The sequence below is a fragment of the Larus michahellis genome, chromosome 15, assembly GCF_964199755.1.
Source record: "Larus michahellis chromosome 15, bLarMic1.1, whole genome shotgun sequence".
NCBI lineage: Eukaryota > Metazoa > Chordata > Aves > Charadriiformes > Laridae > Larus > Larus michahellis.
In genome coordinates this window covers 13050719-13061868 of record NC_133910.1, presented here as the reverse complement: position 1 = coordinate 13061868, position 11150 = coordinate 13050719, and the positions used below count along the sequence as shown (strand labels likewise).

The window sequence follows — 11150 nt, the reverse complement described above, 5'->3', positions numbered from 1 at the left end:
TTACCGGCTCACGTTGGGCTTTTCGTCCACCAACACTGCCAAGTCCTTCTCCTCAGGGCTGCTCTCCAGCCATTCTCTGCCCAGCCTGGGTTTGTGCTTGGGGTTACATCCACTCTAATAACAAACAGCTCTAAGGTAATTACGGTTGTAATATATGCACGCAAACCAACTGGTGAACTGTTACCATACAGTTGCACCTCAGAAACTCAAAGAGGGGAAAATAAACCCAAGGGGGAAAGGGTATTATTCCACACTGATTTATGGGCACAAGTCCCCGCTTGGCAGAGGAATATTTGTGCCGTGTCCGGGAGGGACCAGGGCGGGGGAGCGATGGCGGCGGGGAGGCGGTGGGGGGAGCGGGGCTCGGCCGTGCTGGAGCTGCCCCGCACGCTGCGGATGGTGTGCGTGGAGTACCCGGGGCTGGTGCGCGACGTCGGGGCCATGCTGCTGACCCTGGGAGGAGAGCAGGGGGTGTCGCGGGTGAGGGGGGCCCAAAGGGCTCAGGGGGGCCCGGGGCGCTGAGGGGGAGGCCGGGGGATGGAGGAGGGTTTCCAGGGCGAGGGGTTGGGGCCCTGAGGAGGGGGCTGGAGGCGGGGGTTGTCGGCGCCAGGGAGCCCCCCCTGCTGTGGGACCCCTCTGTCCGAGCCACAGGGGCCCAGCAGGCCCCACACAGGCCCCACGCGTGGGTTCGGGGTGACACAGCTCACCTGGGCCGCTGCCGTCCGTGGGCGATGGGGCAGGAGGTGTCGGGCGGGATGGCAGCGGCTGTGTGTCCTCATGATGTGCTGCCCGTGTTGGCGGAGCGGGGGTTGATATCCCTGAGGCAGCGTGGGAGGAAACGGCTGATGCCCACCGCTGAGGGTGTGGGGCCGGTGGCCTGGTGCCAAAGGGAGTCCAGGGGAGACAGGCTGCGCGGGTGCAAAGCTAACAGGGACGGTGCCTACCTTTGCCGACAGATCTACGCGGACCCTGCCAAAAGGCTGGAGCTGTATTTCCGCCCCAAGGATCCTTACTGCCACCCGGTATGTGCCAATCGCTTCCCCACCTCCACCATGCTGCTCAAGGTGAAGAGGAGGACCAAGAAGAAGAAGCAGTTGGACACTGAAGAACAAATCCAGCCAGAAGTCCAGTTTGAAATGGAAATTCTTGGGACTGTCACCACCGTTTACAAATTCCAAGGTAGTACTTGGATTTGTGTCCACGTAGCTTAAAGACAGCTATGTCTGATGGGAAAGGGAAGTGCTTCCCTCTAAGAATTTAGGACTGGAAGGACAATCAAGTCTCCTTGCTGTATAAAGCGCTGCATAAAAGTATCGGACTCCTGCTCCTGAATGTTGAGTGTTGTAAGAGATGTTGTGGTATTCACAACCAACTTCACAATGTTTTAACCTTTGTTTCTCTCAGGAATGTCTGATTTCCAGTACCTGGCAATGCACTCTGGTCCCGATGGCAAGCAAACCTCCATGTATGACAAAGTCCTAATGCTCAAACCTGAGAAGGAAGAATTTTTCAATAGAGAATTACCTCTCTACATCCCGCCACCCATTTTCTCACGTCTGGACACTCCTGTTGACTATTTTTATCGGCCAGATATACAACACCGGTTAGTGCCTTTTCTCATAATGTAGTAAATAGTTGTGTTGGTTCTGGAATGGACAGGCAGTGAAACATTCTGCTGGTTTGATATACACTTGTAAGAGACAAGTCTCCAAGTTAAGATTTCCTTTTTCATCGCTTGAAGATGCATCAAATCCATTCTGACTTCGGTGTTGTTACAGGATTTGTGCTCTTGAAGCATCACAGGAGCACTAACTACATCATTCATGTGTTTTACCTCTTTAAGCTGCCGCCCTGTTCTGTTCTGTCCCTCTTGGTTTGGCACAACAGAGGCGGGCACACTTGAGAAACTGCCTGGCAGCAGAAACCTCAGCAAAAGTCCACTTGAGGCCTTGCCAGGTGAGGGGACCTGGAGATGTGGTGAAGATGACTGCCTCCCCCAGCACAGCATGTGCAGCGTGGGGTGCAGTGAGCCCGGCTCTCTGCCTGCTGCCAGTGGGCTGGAACGTGCAGGAGTCAATGCCATATGCTCCTGTGACCACGTTCATGGGACCTGTTCCCTCCTGGCCCACGGCTGGTTTTGCCGGAACAATCTGTGAGATCTCCCACAAGAAACATCTTTCATTTTCTCACTGTAGTCCTTCATCGGCACTTTACAAGAAAAAAAAATTAATCTAAACTGCATTTCCATCTTGGCTTGTCCCTGGACCCTACTGAGCTGCAGTAATTACAGTAGAGGAAATGCAGAGGGTGAAGCCTTTTGTGCTGCAAACGCATTTCATACAAACCAGTAGCCGATTGCCTGAGGGTTTTCTGTCGGATAGTACAGGGGACCTCTGTCATTGTGCAACTGGATGTAGCTTTGCTGGGGTTTCTTCAAATTTAAATTTTCTTGCCTCAGTGATGTCACAGGAGTCTTTTACGGTACCAGGATGTGATTCCAAAATCCATAGGGAGGTGTGGCCAAAGATAAACCAACCCATTGCTCACATGGCTGAGTCCCTTCTCTTCCAAAATCTGGGGCACAAACTTCCATTTTCGCATGTTCCCGTGAAGGCCCCGAATCCATGTGTGCCACAGGCAGAAAGCAAACCCGATCCTTTCCCCCTTTCTTAGGGAGGGATACAACAATCCCCAGGTGTCTGGTGAGAACCTGATTGGCCTCAGCAGGGCCCGTCGCCCGCACAACGCTATCTTTGTGAACTTTGATGATGAAGAAATCCCAACTAAACCCCTGGATGCTGCTGTACAGACCTGGAAGAAAGTGTGCACCAACCCTGTGGACAAAAAGGCGGAGGAAGAGCTGAGAAAGGTACGTGCCATAGTCCTGCCTTGAGCACGGTACTGTGGCATGCAGACCTTGCTGAAAATTGTTGTGGTTGTAACTAGTCTTGGCTTCTCTGAACGTTTTGTGTTTACGTTTCCTGTTTAACCTTGTTAACAAGTGAGATATGGGCCTGTGTAATTAGGCCAGGAACCTGAATCCAGGCCTTTGGGTTCCACTCCAGTGGGATATCAGCTGTCCTTTGCCCTTAGCAAAACACGCATTTGCTTTTTCTGCTCTCTAATCTATCAAACGAGAAGGGCTCTACTGGCATATTCTGCCAGGGATACAGGAATTTTTGGTGTCCTGAACAGCTGCGGCTCCCCTTGAAATGATGGATGGGATAAGACTTTGTCAAGGCATGACAATGTCACGTCAGCAAAGTGAGTGAGTGGCATGTACCTGAAATGCCACTGAGGGCTGTGAAATTTTCTACCGTAGAGTTGTCCGTGTTCTGAAAACGAATTATGCGATGTGCCTTCTGCAGGGCTCTCCAGCCCTTTTGGAGAATAGTCTGGCTGCTGGGTGGACATTGTCTGTTTTTCTGAGGATAACAATGGGCAAATGCAAAGTCTGACTGATATAGCAAGTCTCAGTAGACACTACTGGGACGGCTGTATTCAGTTCCACCGTTGTTTCTATAATATTTTAGCTCTTTGAAGTCCCTCCTGTCTGGTCTCAGAATGCAGTAAAAGCCAATATCAGCGTTCACCTCGCCAAGCTGGAACTTCTGTTGCCGTATTTGGCCTATTACATGGTGAGTCTGTACATCTGCCCCTGTGCCTGTCTGGGGCTGCTCGGAGGCAGAGCAAGGGAGCGTCACCTGGGTGTTCCTGGTTCTCTTCATCTTGTGCAGGACGCTTGGTCTCAGACTTTGGGACAGAGGATTCCCCTGCTCTGATTTTGCAGAGAGTAAGGCGAGGGAAAGGACTTTCTGAGGTCATCTAATAAATCCGTGACAGAGCTGGCATCCAGTCATTAAGAGCAGATCACATCTCCCTCTTTCCAGGTTAAAGGGTTTGGTTGCTGTGACAGCTCTCCTCTCCCCACCTTGCTCAAGTCAGCATAGCCCAAAGACCACCCTGCCTCTCACACACCAGTCCAGCACCTCTGTTTCTGAGCCAGGGATATTGTGCAGGGTGCTTGCCCTCCGTTCATTGTTGGTTTTCTTTTTTCACCTCTAGGATACACTCCTAATGTAGTGTAGATTGTCCTCACTAGCTGCTGCACTTCTCAATTCCATTTTGACTTCCCCAGTAGTTAGCAAGGACAGAAGGAAGCAGGCAATGGGGCAGAGCTTCAGGCCCACAGAGGTTGGCCACTCATTAGTCTGCCATTGCTGTCTGGATTGTTACCACCCCATCACAGAGATTAAGGATCTGCTGGCATTTTCTAAACCTTGTGTATTCCCCAGTGTGTTACGAGTGCAAGGTTTCTCGTTAGTGGCTGATAATACGCTCTAACGCATGGTTCAGTCTGATTTCAGCCTCCTGCTCTTGTGAGACGCTTCTCAAGGCTTCAGCATTTTTTAACGTTTGCTGGAGTTTTGTTAGACTGAGATATTTCCTTGGGTTTGGCCTCCAGCCCACAAAGGCAACATCTGCAGGGCTCTCACACAGTGACGCCAGTCTACCTCAGCCATGGTTTGGCCTCAGCCTACTGAAGGACAAGCGTGTAGAGGCTCCACTGGTTTACCTTAGACCCAATTCTGGGTCGTGGCATTGACACACAGCGTCACTCGTAGCTATATATACGTAAGTCTCCACCTGGGGACTAGCTCCTGAGGAGTGCAGTCACCATGGCTCGCTGGGAGATCCTGTGCTTTGCCTTGTGCTGCTACCTCGGGGTAGCACGGGCTGCAACCGTAAGTACAACAGCACTTCTTAAGGCTTTGCAAGACATTTTGTCTGTTCCTCTCTGAAGACGCAAACTCCTGCTACGTCTGGTCTGGAGCCCATGAAAGAGGGCCTGCAGACCGTGACAGCCAAGGCAGGGTGTTCTCCTGCCCTAAACACGGCCAAGTCTCTCACCAACATTTTTCCAAAAGTCCCTGCACAGTTCTGTGTCAGGTCTGGCCTGGTTTACATCTTAAGACTGAAGGTCTTCTACCATTTATCTTTGGGAGTGCAGGAGAATTGCTGCTGCCTGTCTGCTTGAAAGGGCAGCTTGCAGGACATCCGCATGGGCACATCTCCAGTGGCAGACACATGTGGGCTTTCCACAAGGGTCCAAAGGGACGGCTGGGGAAGGCAGACTGTGAGTGGGTCCATCTGGGGAACTGGGCAGGGCAAAGTGTGTGTGCTGGCAACAGGGGAAGCCAGAGGCGTGAAGAACTGTGCAATGGATTTTTCTCTTCTCAATGGTACCACGTGTAGCTGGGTGTGGTGCACACCGAGGGCGGTTTTGTGGAAGGCGAGAGTAAAAAACTGGGACTCTTTGGGAGTTACATCGACATCTTCAGAGGGATCCCCTTTGCTGCCCCTCCAAAGACTCTGGAAGACCCCCAACCTCATCCTGGCTGGGATGGTAAGATCCAACTTTTGAATGCCTTTGGTTTGGGGTTTTATTTTCACTTCTCTCTCTTTAGTCCATTCTTGACAAGCAAAGATGTTGTTGCCTGCTTTCATCTACTAGGCAGTGCCAAGAAAAAGTTCTTAGTCTCATGGTGGGTGTGAGAGTCTTTGTCTAAGTGTTCCCAAGCAATGCAAGTAACCACATGAAGTAACAAACCCAAAGCATGGCACCTGCATCTCCCCTCCCCATGCCACTGCTGCCCAGAGCTAGTTCACACGGGAAGGGATCCCTCTTTGTCCGGTCACAGACCGGTCACAGTGGCTGGGGAAGCGTTGCTGCCTCTGCACTGGACTCACAGAGGAGAGAATGGATGGACAGACAGCTTGCAACCAAAGGATGGAGTCGATACCTCTAACTAGGACCTGCCGTCTTGCCTCTCTCCTCTCAGGGACGTTGCAGGCAAAAGAATTCAAAAATCGCTGCATGCAGATGACGCTCACACAATCTGACGTCCGCGGGAAGGAGGACTGTCTCTATCTGAACATCTGGATCCCTCAAGGGAAGAGACAGGGTACGTGCTTGACAGAGATCCGGGGAGGAGATTTCCAGTTGCCTTTTGTAGACACAATGCTCTGGAGCATCTCTCAGCGGCTACGCTGCCATAGTGGGCAACTGCCGGAGCGCTGATTTTGAGAGGGAAAGGTAGGAGCCATGTCAACCAATGTCCCTCAGCTGCAGCCTGTTGGGAGTTTCAGCCTCTTCTACAGAGCGTGGACTTTCTTGGCCACAGGCTATTGCAAAGCATGTCTGTTCATGCCCAGGTGGAGCGATGCTCAGCAAGTGGGTGTGGGGATGGATGGGCAGCGCCTTCTAGCTATGTAGTGGCTCACACTGCTTTTTCTCCTCGTCTCCCAGTCTCTACCAACTTGCCGGTGATGGTCTGGATCTACGGCGGCGGCTTCCTTGTAGGAGGGAGCCAGGGAGCCAACTTCCTCAGTAACTACCTCTATGATGGTGAGGAGATCGCTGTGCGGGGCAACGTGATCGTGGTGACCGTCAACTATCGCCTGGGGCCCCTGGGCTTCCTGAGCACTGGAGATGAAAACTTGCCAGGTACTGTAGCTTCTCCCTCTTCAGGGGACCCTGTCATGGGTCCCCAGTTTATCAGCTTTGCTGTGCCCTTGCTCAATGGTGGGTGCTCTCTATTACTCAGGGAACTATGGGCTGAAGGACCAGCACATGGCTATTGCCTGGGTGAAGAGAAATATCAAGGCCTTTGGCGGTGACCCGGAAAACATCACCATCTTCGGGGAATCAGCCGGTGCCGCCAGTGTCTCCCTGCAGGTGTGTTGTTCTTGTCAGAGCCTACCAGAGCCACTTCTCTTCTCTGTAAATGGGAGAGGTGGTCCCCTTGGCACTCTGCCTCTTTCCTCCACACACGCTTCCCCATTAACATCCTCTCTGCCTGGGGACAGCAATGCTCAACCTCTCTGCTTTGTAGCTGCTCCTCCTTCTTCAGTTCAATCAGTCTCACCACTGCAGGCATGTGTCCTCACTTTTGGGACCTCTGGTGAAATAGCATTTACTTGCCACGTCCCCCTGCTCTGCTCCTCTTCTCACCCTGTCACCTTTTAACTTTAACTGCTGAGACTGTTCAGTAGCACGAGAGCTGGTGGCTTCCCTGGGCCTTGTGCCGAAGGTGTGAGGCGATCGGCCGGGTCTGGCAGGCAATGGGGTCTTCAGGAGTTTGTACCTGAAACTCTCTTATATCTGTTTTGCTCCACAGACGTTGAGCCCAAAGAACAAGGGTCTGTTCAAGAGAGCCATCAGCCAGAGCGGTGTCGGTCTCTGCAGCTGGGCCATCCAGAGGGACCCACTCACCTGGGCTAAAAAGGTAACGTGCAAGTCTTGCTTGAGAGAATGGAAAACAAAAAAAGGGATTCCCTAGAGAACAGCATTACTAGCAAGGGATTCGTCAGGAGTCATGCTGCCAAACATAGAGCTTTGGAAAGACGCTGCTTTGAGATAAAACCAGCCTCTGCCCCCGTGAAGCTGGTAACGAAGCCTGGCTTCAGAGGGTAGTGCTGGGAGGTTTCTCTCTCTCCTCCTGCAGCTTGGACAAAAAGTCGGCTGCCCCCTTGACAACACCACCGTTTTGGCTGACTGCCTGCGCACCTCCGACCCCAAAACTCTGACGCTGGCCTACCACCTGCAGCTGATCAACCTGCCCGGTAAGTCCCTCAGCCTGTGCTGTGGTCCCCTACCCACCCAGGGCTCACCATGCCTTTGATGGGACACTGGGGCGACTGTCAGGAGTTAGAAGCCATGCTTTTGCCCTTCAGAAAGGGGACAATAATGACAGATCTTGCAGTTGCCCTTCCGCAGGCAGGTGCACGTTGCGCTGAATGAATGTTGTTCGTCGTGCAACGGCAGCGGTGGCAGAGGAATTAGCCAAGGGCCATGCCTCAGCTCCAAACAGCTCTTTGGGCTTTCTGTTCTGTGAAAGCAGCAAGAGCAATTCCGGAACACAGCTTACAAAAAAGATAATTGACCCCAACCCTGCTATTTTCATTTGAGTCGCTGGGTGGAGTGTAGGACTTCTCACAGCAGGTAGGGAATGCTTCCGCTTTTGCTGCCTGTGAGAACTTCTTTCCCAACAAGACTCTCCTCCGCTTGCCCTCCTCCTGCCCCTAGTAAATAGCCCCAGTATTTAGCCTTGCTCAGGACAGAGAGTGGCCAAGCAACTCCTGTGCAGCTGCACTGGCCTGAGCGGGTTGTCCGTAGCCAGCGGGGATGGGGAATTCTGCTCTGCCCCGGCTTTTTGGGAACAGGCTGCAGGAAGGAGGAGAGACATTGTTGTTACCTGCCGGTACTTGGCTGGCAGATCTCTCGTTCTTCTCCCTCACCCACAGGCATGAGGTTTACCAAACGTGGTCCTGTGGTCATGCTGAAGGCACCACCCAAGCTCTCATTCACCTCAGCCTATTCCTTCCACAGTTCCTCGAGCCATGGGATACGCCAGGCTACACATCTGCCTTTTCTCAGCTCCTAACAGACTCTGGTTTTGTCTCCTGCTGCAGTTCCACTGGTTCACACACTCGCCATCACTCCTGTCGTCGACGGAGACTTCCTTCCAGACATGCCAGAGAACCTCTTTGCCAACGCTGCTGACATTGACTACATTGCTGGGGTCAATGACATGGATGGGCACATCTTTGCTGGCATTGATTTACCTGCTATCAACCGCCCATTTGTGAAAGTCACTGCGTAAGTGAAGGATGCTCTTAAAACTCTTAACAGGAGGAACCTTATCTTTAACGTAGTCCCCAAACTCCAAGGACTTAGTCCTGAGTGGACAGGGCACTACCTTCAAAACAGGATGTCACTCTAAGCCAGGGTGCCCAGGGCATATGTTGCCAAATCCAGAGCCTTCAAGAGAAAGGACCAGCTCGTGGGGAAGCTTCCCCGTATACCTTTAAGGTGCTCCTGAACTCAGCACCAGTGATAGGCTTGGCAGCCCTGATGCTCTCTGGCCAGAGCCGGTACGTGCCAAACATGCTGGATACCCACCCACAAGACTCCTTTCTGCGGACAAAAGGAGCTTATGGCCAATTCAGCCCTAAGCTGTTCTACCGAGAAAGCTGGGAAGCACATGCCCTCCATCTAAGACTAGGGATGAAATCACTGGCTTTTACTCCACCAAACCATTGCTAACCACAGGGTTGGATGTGAACGTCAACAGGAGCTGGGATCCGCTTCCATGAGGCCTGACCCCCTTGAAGCTGCAGATCTGCAATTCATTGATACTACTTGTCTTTCCAGGGATGAGGTCTATAATTTGATCAAAGGACTTACTGTGGACAGAGGCGAGCGCGGAGCCAACGCGACATACAATATCTATACGCAACCATGGGGTGACAACCCGAGCCAGGAGCTCATAAAGAAGACAGTGGTGGACCTGATTACTGACTACATCTTCCTGGTTCCCACACAGTGGGCACTGAACCTGCACCTGCAGAATGCCCGGTGAGGAGCTTTTTGGTACTGAGTACACGCTTACACAGGGCTCATACAAACACTGTTTCTCTAATGCTGCAAAGGGAGTCGTGCTAGGAATTTGTTTTAAATTCCCATTCAAACAGGTGTTTGCTTCCTAAAAACTTCAGACTTCATCCTAGCAATGTTTGATGCCACGAGACATGGCAGTTGGATGATACCACGGTTAGGGTGAAAATCACAAATGGAAGTTAAAAATTATCAGGTAGAAGGATGTTGTCGTGGTTTGCGCTGGACTGGCCACTGAAACGAACGACAGATGCTCTCTCCCACCTCTCTCTCTCTCTCTCTCAAGGATGGTCCTGAGACCACCTCTTAGATGCATGTGAGCATCTTCCAAGGCTGAATCTCTGCCTCTGCTGGTATTTCTAGCATAGTTATGAATCTGCACCCCTTTCTGTGCTCTCTGCTCGCAGCTGCTTAGCCAGTCTCTTTTATTTCCCCAGGAATGCCAAGACGTACAGCTACCTGTTCTCCCAGCCATCCCGAATGCCCGTCTACCCAAGCTGGGTAGGGGCAGACCATGCTGATGACCTGCAGTACGTGTTTGGGAAACCCTTTGCCACCCCCCTGGGCTACCTGCCCAAGCACAGGACTGTCTCAGGTGCCATGATTGCTTACTGGACCAACTTTGCCAGGACAGGGTGAGTGATTCCGGTTCTGTATTTCAGGCTTGCTGCAGCACTTCAACCTGCTGCTTTTGCCTATTAACTTCTCAGGAGCAATTCCCAAAGCGGGGTGTCCTCTGCCTGTACTTCTGCTGTGAGTCTCGTTCTTCGTCTCCCAGGGGTGGCGTTTGCTCTGGGTCCTCCTCATCCAGGGAACACCTGGGGACAGCAGAAGCATTTCCAGAACTTGTGAACTCTGCTTAAACTTAATCATGATATTTGTTTCTGAATCCTGACATTCAGACAGGAGTTAAGCCCCTGTCTGCAGCTAGGGACGATGGTAGCAGGGACCAAGGGAGGAGACTGCAGGTCAGCAAGTCACTCCTAGCAGGCAGAATTGCTATTGCTTGACTCTCTCTGGCAATGTCAGACTCTCTCTTTGCACTCGCTTAAAGCCTCACGTGAGCAGATGCGGGCCCTGCCAAACTCCTCGAACCTTGCTGTGTCCACAAGTTTCCCTGATAAAACTGAACTTCTATTTCTCATTTTTTCCCCAGTGATCCCAACAAAGGGAACTCAAAGGTGCCCGTTAACTGGCCGCCCTACACCAATGAGGCCAGTAACTACCTGGAAATCAACAACAAGTTGAGCCAGAACTCTGTGAAGCAGAATCTGAAAAGCCGGTTTGTGACCTTCTGGAACACGGTCTATCAGAGTCTGCCACAGGTTGCCAACATCTCCCTGGCTGATGAACTGCTGTGGAACTAAGAAAAAACACCTTTTAAATATTGGCCCAATTCATTAAAGGCTTGCTTGTTACTGAGAGATTCCAGGTTCTCTGTGTCTTTGCCGTGACAGGATTTTCTCCCTAACATTATGGTTGGCCCCAGGGCTGGAGGCAGCGCTGCAGGGGGCTCTCCCCCGAGCGGAGCAGAGGGGCAGAATCCCCCCCTCACCCTGCTGCCCACGCTGCTGGGGATGCAGCCCCTGGTGGGGGGGGTTCTGTGCTGCCAGTGCACGTTACCGGCTCACGTTGGGCTTTTCGTCCACCAACACTGCCAAGTCCTTCTCCTCAGGGCTGCTCTCCAGCC

The 11150-nt window shown here is 52.2% G+C and overlaps 1 protein-coding gene across 2 annotated transcripts; it reads left to right on the top strand.

Annotated features, from left to right (window-relative positions):
- Positions 1–330: 330 nt before the first annotated feature.
- On the top strand, positions 331–10883 carry LOC141751739 (bile salt-activated lipase-like). 2 transcript variants are annotated; one of them, XM_074609043.1, is made up of 15 exons: positions 331–480; positions 957–1179; positions 1405–1603; positions 2674–2869; positions 3534–3638; positions 5257–5407; positions 5844–5966; positions 6311–6508; positions 6609–6739; positions 7182–7289; positions 7509–7626; positions 8476–8662; positions 9218–9421; positions 9898–10095; positions 10617–10883. In XM_074609043.1, exons 1-15 carry the CDS (start codon positions 331–333, stop codon positions 10825–10827), a joined length of 2502 nt encoding a protein of 833 aa, XP_074465144.1. In that variant the 3' UTR covers positions 10828–10883. The 2 variants fall into 2 exon arrangements, with proteins under 2 accessions (XP_074465144.1, XP_074465145.1); XM_074609044.1 differs by lacking the exons at positions 331–480; positions 957–1179; positions 1405–1603; positions 2674–2869; positions 3534–3638 and adding an exon at positions 3842–4745.
- The last annotated feature ends 267 nt before the right edge of the window (positions 10884–11150 follow it).

Excerpts from the sequence above, each read along its gene's own strand:
- LOC141751739 (XM_074609043.1), top strand. The coding sequence starts at position 331 with ATGGCGGCGGGGAGGCGGTGGGGGGAGCGGGGCTCGGCCGTGCTGGAG. Across the intron at positions 5,967-6,310 it reads CCCTCAAGGGAAGAGACAGG|TCTCTACCAACTTGCCGGTG; the intron begins GTACGTGCTTGA and ends CTCGTCTCCCAG. Across the intron at positions 7,627-8,475 it reads GCAGCTGATCAACCTGCCCG|TTCCACTGGTTCACACACTC; the intron begins GTAAGTCCCTCA and ends CTCCTGCTGCAG.